Source organism: Dromiciops gliroides, chromosome 3, assembly GCF_019393635.1.
Source record: "Dromiciops gliroides isolate mDroGli1 chromosome 3, mDroGli1.pri, whole genome shotgun sequence".
NCBI lineage: Eukaryota > Metazoa > Chordata > Mammalia > Microbiotheria > Microbiotheriidae > Dromiciops > Dromiciops gliroides.
The window spans coordinates 11,222,984-11,248,376 of record NC_057863.1 but is presented as its reverse complement, the minus strand read 5'-3'; the positions used below and the strand labels follow the sequence as shown (position 1 = coordinate 11,248,376).

Here is a 25,393-nt window from a genome sequence, read left to right as displayed (position 1 = left end):
TTAACACTTCCAAGAAAAGAAATGCCAGAGGGATAAAGGAGTGGCAGCAGCAACAGGGGGACCAAAGAGTGACCAGGAAGGGACTTCTTTCTAAATGTACACAAGGAGACAGCAGGGAAGGCAGAAATCTGATGGAGGTAAAGTAGAGACATGGGACCAGGGCAATATGGACAGAACTTGGCAACACCCTGGCTACAGGTCAATGTTTTTTTGTGGGAGTCCATTACAAAGTGGGAGGGTGCACGCAGGGGAGCAGAGGAAACAGAGGGGAGTGGGTCATGGGTCTGGGTCAAACTGAAGGACAGCAGTGAGGGGACGGTGATCCCTGTGGTCTCAGAAGGCAAAGAGCCTCAGTGGGTGGGTGAAGAGGAGAGAAGGTTTGAAAAGGCAGGGGTGGAGGAGGACGGAAACAGGGAGGCCTTGTGATGGTGGGAGGGGGCTACATGCAGAAATGCTCCTCAGAGTAAAGAGACAAGTTCTGTGAAGGGAGGTGGGGACCTTGTGCTAGGTGTTGTCTGGGGTATTGGTGCTTGACCAAACACCATCAAATTTAAGATCATTGGCCCTACCTTGAAGATGAGAGAGTCAGGGCAAAAGGGGAATGGAGATGAAATTCCTGGGGGGCAACGGGCACCTGGGGGAGGAGGGCATAGACCAAGGGAGAAGGTTCTGGGATAAATGGAGAAAGAAGGTAACAAGCGGAGGCTACAGATGAAGAGTAAGGGCAGCGTCCTCTCTCATCACTGTTCAGCGAGTGAGGCACAGCGGAAAGGGGGAATCCGCAGCAAGAGCTTCACAAAGTAGTGGGAGGATGTGGCTAGAGGGGAGAGCCCAGAACGGATGCCTTGGAAGTTCTGATTCTATGAAGAATACAGAGAAAAGAGATAATTAAAGGGGTCATGAACAAGAAGATGAAGGTCTAGAGCAGACAGAGAGAGAGAGAAGACAGAGAAGGAAGAGAGTGAGAGAAACACTCTTTGGAAAGGGATTAAAAAAAAAAAAGGAATAAAAACAGGAAGGAAGAAGGAACCAATAAGCAGAACTCTAAAGGGAAAGGGGTAACAGGCAGGAAGGATCAGCAAGGAGGAGAAAAGATTTACTGGGAATATAACAGCCACTTCAAAAAGGATTTTAAGTTAAAGTAATCAAAGAGACATAAAACTTACTCTGGGGATATGTGTCAAGCATGAGTTGCCATCATATGACAAAACAAAAACAAAACAAACATTCCAAAAAAACAAAAGGAAGCTATGTCAGGATGATAGGGACCATCAACAAATCAGTATCAGAAGTAACCCTTTGATGCTCAAAATGCCTTAGCATCCAAATTCATAAAGGAAACAAACCGAGCTACAAAAAGCCAGACAGTTAAGGAAGTGACAGGAAACTTCAATACCCCTCTCTCCGGTTTGGATAAATCTAGCAAAGAGTAAGCAAAAGGGGAAAAGGATCAACATTTTTGATTAACTATTTGTGAGATTACATGACATCTGGGGCAGCTAAGTGGTGCAGTGGATAGAGCACCAGCCCTGGAGTCAGGAGGACCTGAGCTCAAATCTGGCCTCAGACACTTGACAGTAGCTATGTGACCCTGGGCAAGTCACTTAACCCCACCTGCCTCACAAAAAAAAAAAAAAAAAGATAAATGAGATTACATGACATCTCCCAACAATACCATACTCTCCATAGCAGGCAGAATCACCACTTCTCTGGACATTCTGCTAGCGAATCACTTCACGCAAAGTTTCAGAGAAAGGCCAACTGCTACCATTGCCACCCCGCCTTACCTGCTCAGCCGAGATGAGCAGGACTTCATGCCGGGCTTTCTCGATGCCCTCCTTGGTGCCGGTGATCTTGATCTGGTTGCTGGGATCCTCTGGGCGAGGAATCTGGATCTTGGTCGCAGTTTTGAGCTCTAAGTCCTGTAGTTTCTCACCATTCTTGCCAATGACAAAGCGATGATGTTCTTTGGGAATGGCCACCGTTGCTGAAGCCTGCGGACCAGGAAAAGAAGGGTGCAAGGGACAATTCAGGATGCTCCCCTTCCCTATATAAGCAACTCACTTACAAGACAACTCATTCAACAGGTGAGTATTCAACATAAAAGGCAATACCCAGTATTTCTGAAAATGGGTATCTTTCAAGTAACCACATCAGTGCCCAGAAAAGGGGCTCACCAGAGTGGAAGCAAAGGACAGTGCTGGCATAAGGTACAGTTTTCAAAAAAGAGACACTGTGCCCTGGGGTTGGACCAAGGCAAGAAATCCATCTCAAAGGAGTGCTCCTGACTCAGCAAGAGTGGGTGGGAACACTGGGAAGCCACCAGGTACAAAGGAGCACAGACCACAATGAAGCTCCGGATGGGTGAACAACGACCACATCCTACAAAGCAGAGGATCTTTTACAATTCAGATGGAAACAGAATTCACAGACGAAGGAAAGAGATGATCCCATAGACAGAGACCATTTTTGTTACATCACACTTTAAAGCCCAATATCCAGCATCCTCAGAGGAACTGACACCAACACTGCCACCAAGGGACTGAAGGCCACTCCCCACCATCGGTTCCACACCCTTCTCCCTATCTCAGTCCTTTGTGGGCAGCCAGGCACAGACAACATCCAAAGAGGCTCTGAGTTCTTCAGACTCATCACCTCCGATGGGGCAGAAACATCCATGGCTTGTCTGCTATCATTAATTTGTGCTTTGCGGACTTGCCAGTGACCTCCTGGCAAATGATGTCATTTCTCTTTTCATTAATGATTTAGAGCAACCCTTCACATGCCGATAGTCTTAATTTCTTCTTTTGAGAATTGATCATGTATGAATAAAGTTCTCGAAACCACCCCAATGAGCCACATGAAGACTGCCCCAACTCAATAGGAGAAATGCAAACGAAAACAACTTGGATCTTTCTGTGTCACATGCAGCAAATTGGCAATAATGACAAACAATGAAAACAGCCCATGCTGAAGGGGCTTCGTTCAAGACGACTGTCACACCAAACACTCAGCGTGGCAGATGTGAAAGGTCAAGGTGTACTGAAAAACATGGAATTATGGGAGCCAAGTTAAGAAACTGTTTCAACCCTGTGACCCAACCATTCTGGGGCTGAGCATGTGCCCCTGCGGTCAGTGACAGAGAGGACATTTCCACAAAACAGAAGGCGATGGTTCATTGTGGCTCCTGAGGACATAAGACGTATGCTACTCTTACTTTCTTTTTTTTTTTTTTTTTTTAGTAAGGCAATTGGGGTTAAGTGACTTGCCCAGGGTCACACAGCTAGTAAGTGTTAAGTTGCTCCTCTTACTTTCAAAGGGGCTACAGGCAGGGAAGGCTACACATTTCTCAAAGGAACTTAGGCGTTCCCACCCCTCCCCCAGGGAGGAGCTGTGCTTTCTGCTGGCTCTCTCCAGTTGGTAAAGTCATTGTGTCATGCCTGAGAAGGCCGGACTCCACCATACTAATCGCCCTGAAGAAGCTGACTTTTCAATGCCATGGTGGCCTCAGGCACACACAGGCCCAGATGGGTCCAACAGCACCCAGACTGACCTGTGTCTGCAGCCTCGCAACAATGTCCTTCCGAGCCTTCATGACCGCTTCCAGCTTCCCAGAGACCATGATGGAGAGGCCTTGGTCTTTGGCAAGGGATAACTCCAGGTGAGCACCGGTCCTCTGCATGATCTCGAGGCAGATCTTGGCTTGCTCCCCTTCCCCAAACTGGTTCATGTCCTTGTATTTCCTCTCCTCCAGGGGCACATGGAACACCTGCTCAAACCGTGGCACAAGGGAAGGTTACTGTCTGAGCTAAACCTGAGTGACCTGCAAGTGGGCAAGGCCCCAGTATTCTGGACCATGGCTGACTATACTAAGAAAGTATGTGCATAGTCCTAACATCGATTTAGTTCAGCTGGGGAGGGGGGGAAGGAAGGAAGACCTATTTCTGCTGGAACTGAGAAGAAGCCAATAAGCATCCTTTCAAAGTAGCGAGGTCCCCCCCTCACTGGACTCAGAGAATGGCCAGAAGACAGGGTAGCTACCTGTCGACTCGAGAGAGACTTTCCTAAGCTGGTTTGATTCCTGTCCACCCAAACACAACCCTTTGGCACTCTTGCCACCTTTTCCACAACTCAAATGCACTCCCATTTCCGGATATATTACCCTGGGTCAGAGCCATTTCCCCTGGACCCAGTCAGAGACACTTCTTGCATTTCCCACCTGAGTAATGATGGAGGCTTTAATGGGCCGGATCTTGTTGCCCCAGGCCCCAGCAGGCTCCTGAGCTGCTTCCAAACAAGCAGACTTCTCAGGAAGTGGAGGGAAGGCATCTTTATAAGTTGGAGGGTCACTTTCATCTTCCGAATTTAAAGCAGCAACTACAGAAAGACAAAGACTTAGAGGACTGTTCTAAATACAGACGGAAAAAACAGCACTGCTGGGAACTTAAATCCCAAACAAAAGGCAGAGAATGAGTGACAACTACTAGTAAACCCATCCGTTCCAATTCATTCACATTTTGGCTTTGGGATGAAAAAGAAACCACCGAAAAGATGTTTTCATTTTCTTCCTCCCTTTATAACAAGATACCTACAAACACTAAGTTCAATAGGCCTGCTTGACCTGAGACCCAAGTCCATTTCTCTCCCCTCAAACACAGCCCCCATCCATCACATCTGGGATGCTCAGCTTGACTGAGTACAACATGAGGTCATGGTTGGGGACTGGAGACTCCACGACACAGTTATGTGGGCAAGCTGGCTTTGCCTCACTGTCAAGTGAAACAGCGATGATAGGACCAAAGCCACATACATTTGGCACAAATACTGGAAAACCAATGCACGACATGTTTTAAGAAGTGGGGTTCAGTAATCCTGCAGTTATTATTTGAAGAGCCACACAACTATCTTTTTTTTTTTTTTAAGTGAGGCAACTGGGGTTAAGTGACTTGCCCAGGGTCACACAGCTAGCAAGTGTTAAGTGTCTGAGGCCAGATTTGAACTCAGGTCCTCCTGGTCCAGGGCCAGCGCTCTATCCACTGCACCACCTAGCTGCCCCTGCCACACAACTATCTTAATGCAGGCCAAATTGCCAACTCAATATACCACGCCTCTCAGCATATGTGCGCCCGAGGCACCATCCTTACCACCTAGCCCAGCAGAACACACAACAAGGTCTCATAGAATTCAAAGCCAGAAAACTGTGGAGGCAATGGATGCCCAGGGTCCCAGGGTGACAGCACCCTGCAGGGTGCCAGGTGACATGGTTACCTTTAATCTGCTGCTGGGCCAGCCCACTGCGGTGCTCTGCAAAGCTCTCCTGGGTCAAAACTGCAACAGAGCTCATTGTCGATGTTCCACCTACACACAATCCGGGTATGCCACTAAATGAGGGGAAGAAGCAAGAAAGGAGAAGTCAAATTATCTGGACAGGCTGAGATCCACAGTCTCAAAACTTTGCCCCTGCCCCTGACTCCAAGCTTCTATTTGCTGTCTCATCCCAAGGTTATCAAAATGCCCCCACTAGGGCCTGTTGGCTTCCAGAAGTAACAGAAATGGAGAGGTCCAGGTGTAGATGATTTTTTTTAAAAATAATAAACCTTTTTATTTAATGTTTTGAGTCAAAATTCTACCCCTTCCCCCCGCCCCCCAGGCAGTAAGCAATCGCATATAGGTCATACATGTGCAATTATATAAAAAAGTCATTCTGTACAAGAAAACAAATAAAAGAAAAAATGAAAGAAAGCGAAAAATAGCCTGCTTCAGTCTGTGTTCAATCGACACCAGTGCTTTCTGTGGAGGTGGCCAGTCTGCTTCATCATTTGTCCTTTGGGATTTGGGGATCACTGCACTGCTGAGAATAGCGAAGTCATTCCCAGTTCTTCATCAAACAATGTGGCTGTCACTGGGCACAATGTTCTCCCGGCTCTGCTCACTTCACTTCATACAAGTCTTTCCAGGGCTTTCTGAAATCATCCTGTTTGTCATTTCTTATAGCATAATATTATTCCATCACCACTAGATGATCTTTCAACAAAACTCTACTGAACTCAATAGGTCAATGGATTTGTGATACCATGACATGGGCAAGCCAGGCAAGCCTTCTCATCCTTTGGATTCTCACAGTATGCGCTGCCAACATTCACTGAGACCCAGGCAGAGACACAAAAGCAGAGTGTGCCATGGCATCCTGGAGTGAGGGGGATCCACCATAAGAACTCAGTGTGTAACCCAAGAGAGTAATACCCCATGTGCCAGGCACTGAGTATCTTTCCTGGGTTTGTTTTGGTTTGGTTTGGTTTTTTGGGAGGGGGGGCCCCCCGCAGGGCAATGAGGGTTAAGTGACTTGCCCAGGGTCACACAGCTAGTAAGTGTCAAGTGTCTGAAGTCATATTTGAACTCAGGTCCTCCTGAATCCCAGGCTGGTGCTTTATCCACGGCGCCACCTAGCTGCCCCATTTCCTGTTCTTTTAAAATGAATCACAGAAATTCTTGCAGAAACAGTGCAGTGGGTAAAGCCTCACCCTATGTCTACCCCACATTTGATGGGTCAATCATACGCCTCTCCCAGCAGGCTTCTCTTCTCTAACATAAGTCTATCCCCTCTCCCACAAGGACCCCCAAGGCCCTGCTTCTCTAATGTCGGCACAACCCTCCTGCAGCCACAAGGACTTCCTTTTGAGGCCCGAGGACAGCAGGTCTCCAGGTTTCTCTGAAGCTGTGAAAAAAAAAAGGCCAACAGCTTCTCACCCGGGCCTGCCCAATAACCTAAGTGACGACCACTTCCAAGGTAGGCACCTACCCATACACAGTAACAGGAGTCATTCACTCTCAGGGTTTCACTCTGAAGCCCTGATGAGGTTTTCATTTTCCCTCATTCATGCCTTGCACATACACGGCGGTCTGTGAGCTCACTGAAGGCAGGTCCACATCTCTACCTGCCTTGTCCCAGCCCACAGTAGACCCTAAAAGAGAGCCCAGGGCCTCACCACACCAATCCAACTCTGGGTCATTCTCTGATCCTCGGTCCCTTTACTGCCTCTCTTTTAATGAGTCACCAAGAGGGAGTGGAATGAACACAGGACATGGAATCAGCAGGTGTGGGATCAAATTCCAACTCTCACTTAGTAGATGGGTGACTCTAGTAAGGTCACAGCTTTGGAATAGGTTTTCCCATCTGCAAAACGGGGATAATACTTGAATACTTGTTAACTCAGGAGAACCACAGCACACCAAGCACCGGGTCTGCAATCAGGAAGACTCACCATCCTGAGTTCAAATCCAGCTCCCGACACGTAATAGTTTTGTGACCCTGGGCAAGTCACTTAAACCCTGTCTGGCTCAGTTTTCTCAACTAGAAAATGGGGATGATAATATTAGCACCTACCTCCCAGGGCTGTTGCAAGGACCAAATCAGATAACAACTGTAAAGCTCTTAGCACAGTGACTGGCATATGGTAGGCACTACATAAATGTTAACTATTACGATCGTTAGTAATAAAGCTTATTGGGGGCAACAGGAACAAAATGCTTAATAAACTTTAAGCGGCTTTAGGAATGCAAGACATTACCATTCACAAGGATCTTCAGCTAGGAAACCTTTTTTTAAAAAAACCATTTAGCAAAACATTTGACAGTCTCTCAAGCTACTCTTGTGGAGAATGCCCTAAATGGTAACACAACTGGATGGCATTAGAAACTGGTTCAAAGGCTAAACCCCTCAAGCAGTCAGTCCTTAATGCTGCCATGTCTACACGGAAGCGGATCTCCCCTGCAGTGACGCAGATCACTTCCAGAGGATCTGAATAAGCTCACAGGTGTACTCTGGCCAGCACTGGCTCAAAGACCCAGAATTCCAAGAGATCCTGACAGGTGGGCATGGGGGTGGCAAAGGAGATGAGATGCAATAGGTCCAAGCATTAAGTCCTATTTCAGATGTCTATGATGTGGAAGTCATGGCCAGAGTGTCTGCCTAAAGAGGAATCCACCAAGCACAGCGAGCCAGCCAGGCACCCCTGTGGCCCGGGGCAAAAGTACCAGGTGGCCGTCAGACCACATCTGGAGAGGACGGTGTTCAGTTCTGGGCCCCAGAGTTCAAGGACAAAGTCAAGCTGCAGAGTGTCTAGAAGGGCAGCCCGGAGTGGGGGGGAGCCTGAGGTCGTGTCACCAGCTTAGGAACCGGGCACAGTTCTTCTGGAAAAGAAAGCCTAAGGAAAGGTGCCTGTGAAGTAATGCCTCAAGGAGAGGATGGTGTGCTCTGCTTGGCACCAGGGGGGATGGGGCAGAGAAGCCAAGGAGGCACGCCACCCGCTCTGGGCACAAAAGTGACAGACTGTCTATCTCCTTGGGCACCTCCGATGTCCGACATAGCCACTGCTTTGGTTTGATCAGTCTTGCTAAGGAAAGGGGCAAAAGTGTGTGTGTGCTGGCCTTTTCTATACCACCCCCCCTTCTCTGGAGGAGGTCAGCATTCAGGCCACTCCAGCTACCTCTGGGTGTCCCTCAGGGCCCCGTCCTGGCTACTCTTCACCCTCTAGACTCCTTCACTCCACCTCATCAGCTCCCATGGATTTAATGACCACCTGTAGGCGGACAACTCACAAATCTGCCTCTCCTGCACCACCTTTCAAACTTGCATCTCCGACTGCCTTTCAGACATCTGGAACAGGATGTCCAAGACAGAAGACCTTATCTTTCCTCCTAAATGCTCCTCCACTCCCACCTTCCCCATTACTACAGAGGGCACGGGCTCCCAACCTAGATTCATCCTGGATGCCTCAGGATCTCCCCCCATATCCAAGTTGTTGCCAGCTGTAGATTTCCCCTTTGCAGCATCTCCTGAACCCCACCCCCCTCATCATCTCCCACCTGGACTGTTCCAATAGCTGGGGAGAGGGGTCTCGGTCCCCTGGGCACTGTTTGGCATTCCAAGCCCTTCCTCCTCCCTTTTCTGTCTTCTCATGTCTCACTCCCCAGCACACGGGGACAAGTGGCCTCCGTTTCTCAGCTCCAGGCACTTTCTCTGCCCGTCCCCCATGCCTGCAATACTCCCCCCATCCCACTCCACTCTCACCACTGACCTCCTTGCCTGCCTTTAAGTTCCAACTAAAGCCTCACCTTCTGCAGGAAGCCTCCCCGCCCCGCCTTGTTCCTTCATGGACAGCCTGCACTGTGACAGCCACCAAGGCCTTTCCAAACCCTCCCCAGAAAAGTCTCAGCAGGGGCTGACTGGGGGGCGGGGGTGGATGACTAGCCGGCCAAACTCCCTTCCCTATCCCGTCCATGAATCCTCAGCTCTACCTTCTCCTTAGAACCACCAACAAGAGACGCCCTTCGGGTTTATGCCTCTAGTGCATGTAGCCATGATCTCGAGACACCCCTGACTCTTCCTCAGGATGCCCCTCGGGATGAACTACCTTGAAAGGAAAAGATTCACAGGATGCCACAGGAGCACAGGCCAGTCAACCAATCAAGGAAGCCAAAGCTAAAGATGAAACTAGGTGTGGCTATATTCTTAGGTCCCTCAGTAGAGTCAGAAAGAGGACACAGTCTCCCCAGCTCCCAAGAAAACTCAATTCTCTTGCTCTTTACACTCCCAAGATAGCTGAGTTCTGAATTCAGCAGGCCCACAATCTTCTTAATCCACACCGAAGACAGAAAATAAAAAATGATCCGACAGATGATCTCCTGCCCAAGCAAGACTGACTGAGAATTCAAGCCAACTTCAATGGTAAAGGAATATGGACAATGATAACAAGTAGTTCCAGTGGGGAATGAAGTCTCCAAAAATGTCCACAATGGACACCACAGACTTTTCAGGGTGAACAATAATGTAGAGGAAGGACAGAACTGAGAAAGTCAAAGGTCTTTCAGGAAGACACATCCACTCACCAGCTAAATGGTCAGTAGCCAGAAAGTCCGTCCTGTTGCCGCCTGTCCGTCAGCCTGCCAGCTTGGGGAAAAGGAAGAGAAGAAGTAGTTACCAGCAATGTCAAAACCCACAAGGCCTATGCTGGCCCATGCCCTCCCACACAGCATGGGGCGGGGGCGGCAGTGTGTCTTCAGACACCCACTTTCCAGGGCATTTCCTTCTCTCTGACCAAGCCCAAACCAAGGCACAAGGGAGAGTCGACCTCAGCTACCCCGGGTCCTTGCAGCCAGTGTAGCCCAAAGCATCCCATGGAGGATCACAGAGAGAAATCTCAAGTGGGACACGCCTCCCCCATGAAGAGGCCGAGTGAGACTTCTGAGAAGGCACATCGGGCGGCGCTGTGAACTCATCATCACTCAAGTACAAATGTAGCTACAGCGTCGCAGAAAGGCTGAGGCCTCAGTAATTCCAAAAGGCTTATGATGTCCTGGATCCAGCAGGGACCTACATCCCAAACCCCAAAGGACCATTTTATTTCAAGAGCTGTCTCTAAAAGAGAGTGCCACTGACCAGCCGCTTCTCTGACCTCTGCCAGGCTAGTCCTCTGGAGTGACCCAAGAGCTCCAACTCTGCCAACAGCGCAGGGCGAGCCCAGGAAGCACCTGTGCTGAAAACTCAGGACTGGAATGTCTTATTGGAAGCTCTAAGAGCCCGGCCTTGCTTGGGCAGTCACAAGTACTCTTAGCTAACAGCACAAAATCTGCCCCCTCCACGTGGCCCCCTGGAGAGAATGCTGCCAATCTTAGCATGTCCCAAGGACATAATGCTCCACCTTTCACAAAGTGTCATCCTCACAACAACTTGTAACTAAGTAAAAGCATCTTCTGTGACTGTGTCAGGGCTCCCCGTCCCACCAGCAGACAGCGCCTGCCATACAACTGCTTGGAGAAACTCCCTCTTCCCGACCTCACTGCAGCTGAGGGCACTGCCCCGGCCCTCTAATGCCCCCCAGCCCACAAGGTCAGCCTCCTCCTCCTCCACACGTCACCTCTCACCTTGGCTTTGGCAATAACCTCTTAACTGGTCCCTCTGCAAGCAGGCTCTCCCCTCGAAGTCATTTGTCTAAAGCACAGGGCTGACACTGTCACTGCCCTGCTCAATAAATTCCAGTGGGTTCCTCTTGGCCCTAGAATTAAAGTGTCCCAAAAGTCTTAGTGCGGTTTAAATAGCTTTAATGGATTAAAACTGCATTAAGATTTTGGAACACCCTATATAAACAAACTCCTCTGTTTAGCTTTTAAAGCCCTTCACAGTCTGCCTATTGAACACTGCTCTCCTTTAAGAATTCTACATTCTACCCCAACTGGGCTGATTACCATTCCCTGTACATGACATTCCAATCTCCCTCCTCCACACCTTTGCATAGGCTATAACCCCAAGCATGGCATGCATTTGTTGCTCACCTCCAAAAAAAAATTATCTCCCAGGAAAATGTAAGCTCCTGGAGGGTGGAGACTTTGGTTTTTGTCTTTGTATCCCTATCACAGTGCCTGGAACATGCTAGATGCTAATTGTTGGCTGAATTGAGTTGATTTACCCAGGGTCACACTAATAGTTTCAGAATTTTGTTTTGATTCCAAGTCTTAGACTCTATCCACTACACCATACTCGTAATAAAAGGGGGTAATAATGACACCTACATGAAAACGCAAATGAGAAAACATCTGTAAAATGTTTTGCAAACCGCAAACACCACACAAACACCTGCATGTCTTCTGAGTCTTTCCATCCCAATCGAGAACATTCGGCCAATCAATCTGGCTCTTACGGTCCTAGCTCTGCTCTACCCTAACTGCCTTCATTTGATTCTTGCAATGATAAAGCCCAAGTCTGACCAGGTCACTCACCTATTCAATAAATGCCCCCCCCCACCTCCAGAATCAAAATGAAAATCCAATGTGTCATTCAAAGCTCTCCATAAGTTGCTTTCCCCCTTCCTCCTGACCCCCACACTCTGTGATCTTGGGGAACTGGCCTCCTTGCCCCTCCATGCCAACTCCTAGATCTGAGTATTTTTACTGGCCATGCCTAAAACTCCCCTCTCCAACCCCACTTTTTGGCTTTCCTCAAAAGCCTCCACTAAAAACCTAGCTTTTACAGGAAGCCTTTCTTGATCACCCTTAAAACTAGTGCCTTCCTTCTGTACATTCTCAAACGTATCCTGTCTATACATCATTTACATGTTTAGAGCAGACAAATGTTTTCTACCTTTCTTTGTATCTCTAATGATAAAGCACAGAGTTGAGCACACAGCAGGCAATGCTTGTTGATTCGACAATTAGCTACTACTACTACTACTACTACTACTACTACTACTACTACTACTACTACTACTACTACTACTACTACTACTACTACTACCCCCACAAGGAGGCAACCAAGGCTTGGAAAAGGTATCACATAGTTAAGACATCAGAGATGGCATTTAAACCCAGGTCTCTCTTGACTCTAAGCCCAGAATTCTTCCCATGATAACATGCTGCATATTCAAAGTGTCTGCAAAGTAAGAGTAACCAGGCCCTGAATGAAGATATAAAGAACTTTCTGATGATAAAAAGAGGAGCAATTACTTTAGCCACTCAGAGGGCCTGTATTCCCTGGCTCTAGTCAACAGGCTAAAATTCTCCACAAGAAAAGGCTACAAACATGACTTCAGTTGATAGACTATAGAGGCAGAATGTGCCCCTGGAGTCTCAGGACCCTACACGCCATACAAGTGGTCTAGAAACCTGCCCAGAAAATCAGGACCAAGTCAGAATGTGGCTCAGGGCATCCCTCCCTACGGTGACATCAGCCAAGAAAGGAGGCAGAAGAGCTTCCCTGCCCATGGGGCGTTTGAAGACTTGTGGGTTTTTATTTTTAAAAGGAGGGGGGTGAGAACCCTCAAAAAGCAAATTGTGATTCCTGAGTCCTTAACTGACTTCATTTTCCAATCCTACAATCTCATTTAAAAAGTGCTGGGAGTAGCCATTGCCTGAGCCAAAGGTGTATGCAGTAGGCCTATCAACGTGATTGCCCCCAAGGTCAGACAGAAAATAACTCTCCTGGGGGGGGGGGGGGGCGGCTAGAAAGCAAACAAAATGACAAAACGCAGGTCAGGTCACCTAACCACTGTTCTCCTGTGGAGCACACACCCGCACACCCCGCAAAGCTGAACCCACAGCGCTCAAAGGGGAAGGGGAGGAAATTAAAATGAGTAAGATACAGCCCAAGACTCCAGCCTGCGACCACATTCTAGAGGCTTGGTCCCTGGTCAGTCATCAGCATTGCTTAATCGCCTAACATGGGCCAGGCAATGGGCAGACACCATAAGCAGCGTGATGGTATGGAGGATTCTGGTGCTCCATGGTATTTAACGGGGAAGCCATCAGATTTTCCACCCATCTTGGAGTTTATTTTGGCAAATCCCAGCACTCCAAGCCTTACCCAAGAAAGAACAGGCCCCTCTGTGATCCTTCTGCCCCCATCGATCCCTCCCCTCCCTGCTCTGCTTCTCACTCTTCCAGTCAAACGCCGCAGTCACAGCTGAGAGCTCTCTCCCCAGCCTCCAAGAGCCCCCTTCTCACTCCTGCCCACCCCCGGGGCAGGAGAGGGTGCGAAATGGGGCCTTGGCTCCCCCTCCCCTCCAGTTATGGCCCATCATCATCTGTGACCCTTGGCTGCAGAGGCGCCTTGGGAGGTACCCGTACCCCCGGACTCTCTCCCCGGCTTGGCCCCGGGATGCCCTGTGCCCGCTGAAGCCGAGGGTCACAGGTTCACGTTCTGCCCTGCCTGGGTCACCAGCAGGACCTTTTCTTTTTTTTTGGGGGGGGGGGGAGACGGCCTCCCCCCAGGGTCTCTTTCCAGCCCTAGGCACGACCCCCCTGGCGCCGAGCTGTCTTGGGCCGGGGCCAGGCCAGCAGGCTGGACCCCGGGGAATGAAGGATTTCTGGCGGCTCCGGGTGACACGGGGAGCCCCCCACCTGCGCAGGGAGGGGGAGGGGATGGCAGGCTCGGGGGCCAGGTGCAGATCCTATTTGTGGGCGGAGGCTTGTGACCAGTCCGGAGCGCGGTGGGGACGGCCGGACGGCCGGGCAACGGTGGGCCCGAAGGCGGCCCAGCCCCCGCCCAAGGTGGGGGGACCGTGCGCAGCCCCCTGCGACAGAGCCCGAGTGGGAGGGGGGATCCCGGGGAGGAGAGGAGGGATGGGGGGAAGATCCCGGGGGAGTGGGGGACCCCTCCCCCCTCCCCAGCCCGGAGCGAGGCCGGGGGGCGGGGCGGGGGCAGCGGCGGGGAGGGGGCGCCCTCCCCCACCCCGCACTCGCTCCCACGCGTGCCCGCAGGCCCTCTCCGAGGTGCCACCTCAGCACTGGCTCCACCAGCGGCCGGCCCGCGCCGAGGGGCGGGGAGAGCCCTTAAAGGGCCAGTGATCCCGCGCCGTCCGAGGCCGCCCCCGGCCGGGGGGGGGGGGGACAGGAGAAGGGGGCCTGGCCCCCAGACAGCCCGCAGGGGCGGGCCCCGCGGGAACTTTCCTGCGGGCGGCCCCCGCCCCTCCCCACGATCGGTGTCACGGCTCGGGACCCCCTCTCGCCCTCCCCAAATGCAGGGTCGGCGCGGCCGGGGAGGGGGCCGGGGAGCGATGACGCGGCAGTAGCACGGGTCCCCCCCCGCCAGGCCGGCCCCCGGCCGCTCATGCGCACTGGTGACACGTAGTGCACCCCCCCCCCCCCGCCGCCTCCACGTCGGCAGCGCAGCGCGGCCCGGGGGCCGGGGGGGCGAGCCCCAAACTTTGCGCGGCCGCCCCAGGCCCCAGGCTCGAGGCCCGCCGCGCCCTCCGGGCCGGCCCCGCGGGCCCGCACTTACTTTGACCGCGGCTCCGCGCGCTCTGCCGCCGCTGCCTCCGGGGAAGAGCCTGGACGCGCTCGGGAAAGCGGCGGCTCCTCTTCCTCATCGGTATATACGGGCGGCGGCGCCAATGGCGGGCGGACACGTCAGAGGCCCGGCCTCCCGGCCCCGGCCCCGGCCTCCCGCGGCCTTCGCGGCCCAGCCCAGCCCAGCCCGGCCCAGCGCGGCCCGGCCCGGCCTCCCGCGGCCGCGCGCGCGCCGGCCCACACCGCCCCCCGCAGGCGCGCGCCCCGCACCGCGCGCTCCCGGCCCGGCCCACCAGCCAATCAGCGACCGCCCCGGGGCCTCCTTCAGCCGCCCCCACCGCCCGGCAACTCGGCCCGAGTAGGCGGTCCGGCCGCCGGCCACGTGGCGGCGGCCCCCGGAGCCCCGCACACCCCCTGGTGGCCGGGCGGAGGCAGCGTCCAAATCCAGGGGGCCTGGCACAAATCCGCGAGGAGGCCGGGCCGAAGCTGCAGGCCGCAGGCTGCGGACGGCGCAGGCGCGCTGCGAGCACAGAGCCCCACAGCGCCTCCCCCTGGGCGCCCCAGAATACGCCTCAGTTTCCTTATCTGTGAAATGGGGATAAGAATTGGCCTGTGAACCGCTCAGTACGGGGCACACGGCAGGTCCTCTGTCCCTCCACCTCTGTGGACCTCCGGTCCGCTCCCACTTGGTTCATAATTATACTCACTATAGTGGTTTCACAATCAATTCCATTTTAAGCACCCCCCCCCCATGACTACATTATTCATGGCTCTACCCCGACCCCGGCAGGGAACATAAAGCCTACACCAGTTAAATCCCATGGAAACAACCGGGATTCACATTCCAACGAGAAAGGGGGATGAATGATTTAAGAAGCCAAAAAAGAGCCGCCATTAGGGATGGGGCAGAGGCAGCCCGAAGGGGCTTGAGGACCACCCCAGGCCCCCCTCCTCACTCTACAGATGAAGAGGCAAGAGAGCAGCGACCTCATGTCCTCCCATAATGCTGAACACCTGAGCAATCCCTAACCGAGGAATCACAGCAAACTGCGGCCTGGAACGCCGAAGAAATCCAAGCATCCCCCTGGGCAGAGCGGGGAAGTGGGGGCCAAGTGGACACCCCTTCTCTACAGCCTTCCTTTTCGGGGCCTTAAAGGAGTGTACAGGGCTAGATATGAGATGGGTAAGGGGGGAAACGGAGGGGGGTGTGTGCTTCACACCTCTAGGAGCCTGGGGGTGCTGCAGGGCCCTCCCCCACAACAATTAAGGGCCAGGGTCTCTAGAGATGACCAAGGCAGATCTCCAAAAAGATGGGCTGGTCAAGTGGGCAGCCCGGAGGCTGGGACTGCCCCCCTTCAGGCCCATCCCCTGGAAGGCACCTGATGGGGTTGCAACCGAGACCCCCGATGAGAACATGCAAATTGATGCGTTCTGTCAATTAATGCCAGCAGCAGCAGCAGCGGCGGCGGCAGCAGCAGGAAGCAAGACACCTCCCTGGTCCCCGTGGGATACATTGTTTTTGACAGAAGCCGCAGACAGTATCTGCCATGGGGAACTAAGACTCCAGCAGGTGGATGAGCTCTAAATGAAGGGGGTTTTCTCCTGCCCTCCCAGGCAGGCAGCAGCTGTCCGCTCCCCGCCCCCACCATGCTGCTTTCTCAGCAGCTGACAGCCCTCCGGGGCCCCATCGCGCTGCTCACCTGCGCTAGCGCCACAGCCCACCGACTCGTCTCCTCGCCCGGCCTCAAGCCTCCTCCTTATCCCTTGCAACCATTTTACTCTGGAAGATGCCTGACCTTTCACCGCCTTCTCCCCTGGGTGAGTTCCTCCCAGAACCTTTTCTTAATATGGTAAGCAGGTTCTAAAACCAAAATCTTACATTTTGTTTTAAAGGCCTCTCCACTAAAATCATGAGGCAGGCAGGAACATCCGCCATCACCACGATCTGATACAGTATTGTCCTAGAAATGTTAGGTAGAATAAGAAAAAACATTGAGGAAATAGAATGAACACAAGCAGAGATGTAACATTCCTGCTTGCAAATGATACTTAAGGAACCCCAGGTATTCAACTAAAATTAATTTTAATACTTAATAACCTCAACAAAATAACAATATAAAATAAATCCATTGAAACCATCAGTCTTTTACAATAGTCAACAAAATCCAAAGGGAAAAGATAGGAAAAAATTCAATTAAAAATAACTCCAGAATGTATAAAATATTTGACAGTCCCCTCACCAAGACAAACAAATTATATGAAAAAAAGAATGATAACATGACAGGAAAAAAAACTACAAGACACTATAAAAATAAGGGAGGCTTAAGGAATTGTAGAGATCAATTTCCCATACTAAAAGAATAAAAATGACAATACCACATACTTAATTTAAAGATTCAATGTCACAGCAAGCTATGCAAGGATTAATTTATAGAACTGAACAAAATAATAAACATAGAAGAACAAAATTTAGGGGACAGCTAGGTGGCGCAATGGATAGAGGACCCGCCCTGGATTCAGGACCACCTGAGCTGAGTTCAAATCCAGCCTCAGACACTTGACACTCACTAGCTGTGTGACCCTGGGCAAGTCACTTAACCCTCACTGCCCCACAAAAAGACAAAAACAACAATAAAAAAACCCAAAATTTGGTCAAGAGAAATATGAATGAAAGGGGGAGGCTGAAGTGGGCCCCTAGAAGTACCAGACCTCAAACTATACAAGACGTCCTGAAAGTCAGTGCAATGTCTAAAACTGTATGAAGACTCAGGACAACTCATGCCATGAAGCAGAAATAATGAGAACGAAGCAGACAATGTAGTCACTGGCACAGATTAGATGCAGAAGACATAGGTGCACTGTGTTCCAACCAATCCAAGGCCTCCCCTATTGGGCAAAAACTGTTGGAAAAGCAGGCTGGACAATGTCAGGCTTAGAGACCCACCTCACACTCCATACCACAAGAAGCACCAAATGGATACAGAGAGAGAGAAAATGTCAGACCATAAGCTAAGAAGGGGAGGAGATAACCTTTCACCACTACATTAACATAAGGGAGAGAGAGAGACTGATGGAGTAAATGGGATAATTGGGGCTATATAAAATGTAAAGCTTTTCTCTTTCTTTTTAAAGTTTTTCACACAAACAAAAGCAATGAAGATAGAAGGAAAATAGTTATGGGAAAAGTAATTGCAGCAAACATTTGATAAAGGGCCAATAACAATGACCAAAAGTCATTCCCCAATAGGTATAGGGTAAAAATAAGAGGGAGTTCTAAAAGGGAGAACTCCAAGTTATAAACAATCATGAAAAAATGTTCCTATTCAATACTAGAACATAAATTCATTAAAGCACCTCTCCGGGTTCTAGCTCACACTCAGTGACAAAGATGACAACAGAAATGGTCAGCAGGACTGTGGGAGAAGAACATTCATGTGCCATTAGTGGAACTTGAATCAGTAATAATAACTTGCACTTATGTGAACTTTCAGGTTGGCAAAATGCTTTACAAATAGCCCTTTATCTTCAAAGTATCACCCCCATTTTACAGACGAAGAAATGGCCACAGGCAGATCTGGTAAGCTGGCCAGGGCTCACCCAAAGGATACAGAGAGGCAGAGTTTGCTGGCAGGTCTGCTCCTGACTGCAGCTCCAGTATTCTGTCCAGCAGCTGCCTCCAATTAATTAGTCCAACCAGTCTTGAAAGGAATATGAAACCATAGCCATACTTCAAAATTCATCAGACTGCATAACCTTCGGGCCAGCCACAGTAACACCAGGCCTGTACCCTAAGGAGGCCAAAGACACTGGGAAAGGCCTGGCATCCAGAAATATTTCTAGCACCAACTTCGGACGTAGCAAAGAATGGGAAAGAATGGGGGCATCCCATCTACTGGGGAATGGCTGAACAAGTCTACTCATTCCCAGCTCATCTTCCCCAAACCACCCTTCAAAAAGATGCCCAAGTGATTTTCCCCAAGGACTGTGCCTCACTCCACTTTCCACGATCCAATGCTATTGGGCACAGCCCCAGAATGAGATATCCACAAACTCTGCACCTCTCTTCCCAGCCTCCTCACCACTGTCCCCTTCATAGACTCTACCAACCTGCCCTCCTTGCCATGCCAGGCTCCCTCTCTGCCACCATGCCCGTCCTTGGAACGTCAGCTTGGGGACCACCTCCTTCCACTGACCCTGTGGCTTGTTCCAAGTTGTGTGCCTGGTGTCTCCTCATCAGAATGGGAGCTCCTTGTGGGCAGGGGCTATTTTGGCTTGTCTTTGTGCCTGTCCCCCACTATCACAATGCCTAGAACAAGGTCAGTCTTTAATAAATGATTGGTAATTAATGAATGGAATGGATTAGGCAAAACAAGTTCAGATTGTATACAGTGAGAGAACAAGAAAGTGACCTGAATGCCCTTTGGCCTCTCACCCAGAGCCACCCACTGCCAGATTTCTAACCCAAGGAAGCTCTGGAAAAGATGAAAGGAGTCTACACAGACACCACAATGCTGCTTTGTACAGAACTGGAAACAAAGTCAAGGCCCATCGATCGGGCAATGGCTAAATGTGGTCTGTGAGTGTAACAGAGTATGAATATTCTGGGGGAAAAAAAACCCCAAAACAACAGAGAAGCCTGGACAGATCTCCATGAACTGATGCAGAGTGAAGCTGGCCAAATCAAGCCATGACAAAGCCATGTCAATGGGGGAACAACCACAAAAGTGAACATTGCCAAGTCACAAAGAACAAGCACAGCTTGGAAGAAGAGAAATGAGCAGCCACCTCACTCCAGCCCAGCAGGGAGGCCTCTGGTGTGGAATGCTGCTAAGGCTCAGTGATAGGCATGCTAGTGAAAATTATGGTGATGTAAAGGCAACAACAAAAGACACTGATAAAAACTCATTTTTAAAAGTTATTTAGGGGGGCAGCTAGATGGCACAGTGGTTAAAGCACCGGCCCAGGATTCAGGAGTACCTGAGTTCAAATCCGACCTCAGACACTTGACACTTACTAGCTGTGTGACCATGGGCAAGTCACTTAACCCCCATTGCCTAAAAAAAAAAAAGTTATTTAGGAGCAGCTAGGTGGGCAGTGGATGAAGCACGGGCCCTGAATTCAGAAGGACCTGAGTTCAAATCCAGTCTCAGACACTTGACACTAGCTGTGTGACCCTGGGCAAGTCACTTAATCTTTACTGCCCCGCCAAAAAAAAGTTATTTATACAATAACTATAATAATATAAAGGAAAAGAACTTTTGAAAAACACAAGAATGCTGATCAATATTACTACTGACCATGACTCCTAAGGAAGCGAGACAGATTAGAGATGAAGAATGAGACACATCTTCAGACCATTTTGCTCAACTATAGTTACTACAAGGGAAGGTCTTTTAAAAATTCTTTTTCAGGGGAAAGGAGACTTGGTTGGGTGGCGATAATGCTATTTTCCCCAAAAGACAAAATAACACTATCAATGATACACTAACAATGATGTCCAGGAGCACATCAATGATCACTCCTCACCCTACACCCTCTTCCCAACTCCTCTCTACTGAATGATTCAGGCCTCACTGCATCTTACCTGGACTACAGCCCCAGCCTTGCTCCTAGATCCCCGGCTTCCAGCCTCTCCTCTCTCCAAATGATCTTACACACAAGGGCCACAGGTTTGACCATGACATTCCCCAATCCCTCATTTCCAGGGGCATCCCATTACCTGTAGTGTGAAATACACACTTCCTTGACTGAGTGTCCATCACAACCTGCCACTAGTCAATTCCCATCTAAAAGCAGTTATTAAAAGCCTAATGTGGCAGGTGGTGGGTTAAACCCTGGGTTTACCAAAAAAAGGCAAAACACCAACCACTCACTCAAACCAAGCCCCTACCTCTGCTCCCAAGGAGCTCACCTTTGGAGCCTTATTGAAAACTTTTCTTCATGTCTGTGCTCCAGACTCTTTGCCCAAGTTGTCCCCTATTCTTGTCCCCATTCTTGCCTCTGTGAATCCCTGGTTTCCTCAAATTCATGATCTTGCCTCAAGCACTATGTCTGTCCTTTCATGAATTAAAGGAATCCTTTGCAAATACTTAGGAAAGAATGTTGAATAAAGACCCAGCAGAGGCTGATGGAGGGCAGATCACACCCAATATAACTCTCTTTTGTGTTCAGGGCCACTAGATGGGCAAATTATGAACATAGGCTGCAAAAGAGCCTGTCAGTTACCCTGCATCTTTCATGATACCCACCTGGCCAAGGGGCAGGAAGGGTGCAAAATGGCAAGCATACATATGGCTTCCCACGAGAAAAATGACCACTCTCCCAAAAGTGATGAATGTAAACATGGAGGGAGGTTTTCAGGGGCCCATCTTACTGATGGCCCCGATGAAAGCAGAGGGGGCATACGTCTTAAACCTGCCAATAATCATGGTGGATTCTAGGGCCAATGAAACTGGCAGGTCCAAACTAGGAGCTGAATCCTAAAAGTTGAGATCGAAAGAGGGGTAAATGCCACGTCCTATAGCTGGGTTAAAAAAGCTAACCACAAAGTTGAGGATGGGGGAAGCATGCTCAGACAGCGGTTTATGTGAAAAACATTTGGAGTTCATGATAGAAGGCAAGCCCAAGTCACCATGACTCAATCTGAGGTCACAGACAAAACAACCAAGCATGGCTGTATTCAGCGGCGTCATCATTATTAGCTTGCTAATTAAATGATGATAAAGATGACAGAAGCAATGTTTAAAATGGGCGTAAGAGAAAGCATCATGGAAAAAGCCAGCCACATTTCCTGCCTTGGATAGAAGGCACCTTGGCAGTGACCTCCCTCCCACCACTAACCAGTCATTCTCAGATTGTTCAAGACTGAAGGAACCTCAGAGATCCTCTCATCCAGTCAGACGGTAAAGTGACTGCCCAAACTCTCCGGCCTAGTTAGACACCGGTATGAATGACAAAGTGGTCTGCCAGTCCATCACACGCACGCTCTTCCAGTGCAAAGGGAGAGCGAATGGCCTTTCATTCTCTGCAGCACTGGCCAGGCCTGGTAGAGGCAGCTCCTCGGCCCATGAGGTGGCCAGACGTCCTCAAGCTTCGGGTCAAAGTCGACATTGGCAGGACAATAGTGGACATGGACACTCCATCCGAAGCCACCTCACCCCTGCCCCATTGCTACCAATTCCAGGTTCCCTCTGGTGTAAACCTATTGGCCGGCCACCCGGATGGTCAGGAGGAGCCTTAGTGCCTTTCCACACTCCTGCTGTGCTCCAGAGGTTCCTCCCATTTCATTTTTCATCCAGACAGTTACCTGGCTCGCCTTAAACCCTGCCCTGTTGGATCATCCTAAAATCCCTTCTAGCTGGGCACAGGGGCCGGGTCCACTTCTACTCCAATCCAGGAAGCCTGGGGGCCCCTTCCCCTGCCCAGATTGATGATTTGAGCTGGACCCCAAGATGGAGCCCACTTCTGTCAAACACCCTTGTTTGGCTTTCCATGGGCAGAGGAAGATGATAGGAAGCCCCCGTCATCGAGTAATGTGTGATTGTGAACTGAAACAAATGCAGGAGGCTGTCAGCCTCAATGGGAGCCATCAACAAGTCACAGTCGTAACAGTAGCCAGCATTTATACAGCACTTTACATGACATCTCCTGTAATGTTCTCAGAAATCCTGGGAGGCAGGTGCGACTATTATCCCCATTTTACAGAAGGGGAAACAGAGTCTGGGAGCGATTAAATGTCCAGGATTCACATAACTAGCAAGTGTCTGAGGAGGAATGTGAACTCAAGTCTTCCTGAATCCAAGTCCAGAACTCTTGGCAACTATACCACCTGGCCACCCAATAATAAGAAGTACCTACTTATTATGTACAAGGGAAGATGGCAAATCCTTTGGAAAGATGTAAGGAACACCAGGACCCGGGTGGGCTTACAAACTACTGGGGAAATAAGACAAATGATGGAAAAGGATGAGTGTTCAAGACAACAATGTGAATGATAGCTGAAGGCAGTCCACAGCCAGAGACAGCCCAGCTCCTTTAATATGAGGCTGAGTCTAACCACACCTTGGCTTGAGAATTCAAGGACAACTTTTACTGATAAGGAGTCTGGAAAAAAAGGCTTCTCTGATCCTGCACCAGCCTCGGCCGCACTCCAAGAAAAATGATTAACACTAAAAGGTTGGCGGTGGAGGGAAGAAGGGGTAGAAGCTGGGGAACCTCCAAGTCCAGCCAAAGCCAGCCAGAATGCGTCCATGCTGTGCTTCCCAACATCCAGGTCTTTGCTGAAACCCTTCCCTCTTTGTGCAACATCCTCTCCATCATCGTCTCTTCGATCTCTCTTTTCTCAGAGATTTGTGATCACATTTTAAATCAGATCACAGGCACATAAGGTGTCTTAGGTCTATACAGGCAGACCTTGTTTTATTGCACTTCACAAATACTGTGTTTTTCACCACTTGAAGGTTTGTGGCAACCCTGCATCAAAGCAAGTCTGTCAGTGCCATCTCCCCCACAAGACATGCTCACATTGTGTCTCTGTGTCCCGTTTTGGTCATTCTCACAATATTTCAAACTTTTCCATTATCGTTACATTTGTTATGGCGATCAGTGATCTTCGCTGTTACTACTGTCACCGTTTTGAGGAACCAAGCCCATAGAAAGGTAGGAGCTAAATGGATAAATGTGATGTGTGTGTTCTGACTCTTCTCCTCTCCTCAGACCTGCCTATTCCCTGAGACATAACAATATTGAAATTAGGCCAGTTACAATGGCCTCTACATGAAAGGAAGAGTCAATCGACACAGCAAATGCGTTGTTATTTTATTGTAGGAAATTGCCCCAGCCACCCCAACCTTCAGCAACCACCACCCTGATCAGTGGGCAGCCATCAACATCCAGGCAAGAAGACAACTCACTGAAGGCGCCTATGATGGTTAGCATTTCTTAACAATAAAGTATCTTTTAAGTGAAGGTGTGTACATTGGTTTTTAGGCATAATACTGTCACACACTTAACAGACTACGGTATAGCATTAACATAACTTTTATATGCACTGGGAAACCAAAACATTCATGACTCACTTTGTTGTGATTGACTGCACTGGTCTAGAACCAAACCCACACTATCCCCAAGGTATGCCAGTAACTGTCTTTGATTATTCTTCTCAAATACACTCTCTCCACCAAGTTCTCCATGACTCTCACCCTCCTCTTGGCCCTAGAGTTTCTCTCCTCCTCTACGTTCCCCTAGAACTTTGCAGAAGTGAATATAGTTTGCCCAAGTATCTGTCTTCTTTCCCTAAGGCAGCATGAGGCTTGGAGCACTGGCCTTCCGAGATCTGGGTTCAAACCCCATGGGTGACACTAGCTATGACTCTGGACAAGTCTCAGTCTCTCTGCGGCCATGAATGAATACATCTGTAAAATAAGATAAGAATGAGAGCTATCAATAAATAAGAAGAGAGTCTCCCCCTGTGCTTCAGAGTATTAAGAACAGCACTTCCTGTGATGGCAAAGAATAGGAAAGAAAGTCCATGCCCATCAACTGAGGAAATGGCCACACAAGTGATGGAACATGAACAGAACGATGTGACTGTGATGGAAGAAATGCTGACCACGATGAACTCAGAGAAGTCTGGGAAGATCTCCATGAACTGACACAGAACAAAGCCAGCAGCACACACACTGACCACAACAATGGAGACAGACAGAATAGCCCCTCACCACAAAATCAAGGGTGACTATAACCACATCACAAAGACTGAGCAGGACCCGAAAGGAGAGAGACCTCCCCAACACACCCTCCCATGGAGGTCACACAGGGATCCATCAGTGGTGCTGCTGTTGTATGGGATAGCTCGCTGGGAGGGGGAGGAACTCGAGGGACAATGATGAAGATGAGGATGTAAAAAGGTAAAAGACATAAAGAAAGAAAGAAAGAAAGAAAGGGCGGCTAGGTGGCGCAATGGATAAGGCATCAGCCCTGGATTCAGGAGTACCTGAGTTCAAATACAGCCTCAGACACTTGACACTTACTAGCTGTGTGACCCTGGGCAAGTCATTTCACCCCCGTTGCCCTTTAAAAAAAAAAAAAAAAGAAAGAAATGAAGAACAACATCCTGTCTGATGGGCCCTGAGCCTGCCATCTGTTTGACATCGAAGATGGCACAATGGTCACTGTGCCTATCCTAAGAGTCTAAGGAGGCACCCCAAAACCCAGGACCCAGTTTCTACACCCATAGGAAGACCCCAGTGGTACAGCATGTAGGAAAAGCCAGGAACAAGCAGGGAGCCAAAGAAGATAGCTCTCCTCTGTTCTCTCAAACTGCCTCTTCTGCTCTTTCTCACGTGTGGAAGGATGGACCCCAGCACCATTTCTGCCCCTGGGAGCTCGTCATGCTCCCTCAGGGGCAGGCGGGAGGAGCCGGCTCCAGGAGAAGGAATGCCAAGCACCATGCCAGCCTCCCAGCATGGCACAGGCAGGAGTGCTTCTCCTGGCATGTTCCCAAGTCCCCCCTGGCAACCAGGAGAAGTGCTAGCCCACTTTCCAGCTCTGACAGGAAGTGAGTTTGCCAACCTTCTTTAGTGAGGACTTTGCCGGTGCCATGAATGTGGCTCAG

General features: G+C 50.0%; 1 protein-coding gene across 3 annotated transcripts in view; it reads right to left on the bottom strand.

Annotated features, from left to right (window-relative positions):
• LOC122748583 (high density lipoprotein binding protein) overlaps positions 1 to 25,393 on the bottom strand; it is an 86,000-nt gene that overhangs the window by 24,854 nt on the left and 35,753 nt on the right. Inside the window, exons 1-6 of one of the 3 annotated variants that reach the window (XM_043994290.1) lie at positions 16,479 to 16,576; positions 9,889 to 9,949; positions 5,269 to 5,381; positions 4,220 to 4,377; positions 3,554 to 3,769; positions 1,788 to 1,994 (exon numbers count right to left, since the gene is read on the bottom strand). In XM_043994290.1, coding sequence (XP_043850225.1) covers positions 1,788 to 1,994; positions 3,554 to 3,769; positions 4,220 to 4,377; positions 5,269 to 5,344 — 657 coding nt within the window. In that variant the 5' untranslated portion in view covers positions 5,345 to 5,381; positions 9,889 to 9,949; positions 16,479 to 16,576. Of the gene's footprint in view, positions 1 to 1,787; positions 1,995 to 3,553; positions 3,770 to 4,219; positions 4,378 to 5,268; positions 5,382 to 9,888; positions 9,950 to 14,770; positions 14,927 to 16,478; positions 16,577 to 25,393 lie in introns of those variants that run through there. The other 2 variants (XM_043994289.1, XM_043994288.1) reach the window with 2 other exon arrangements.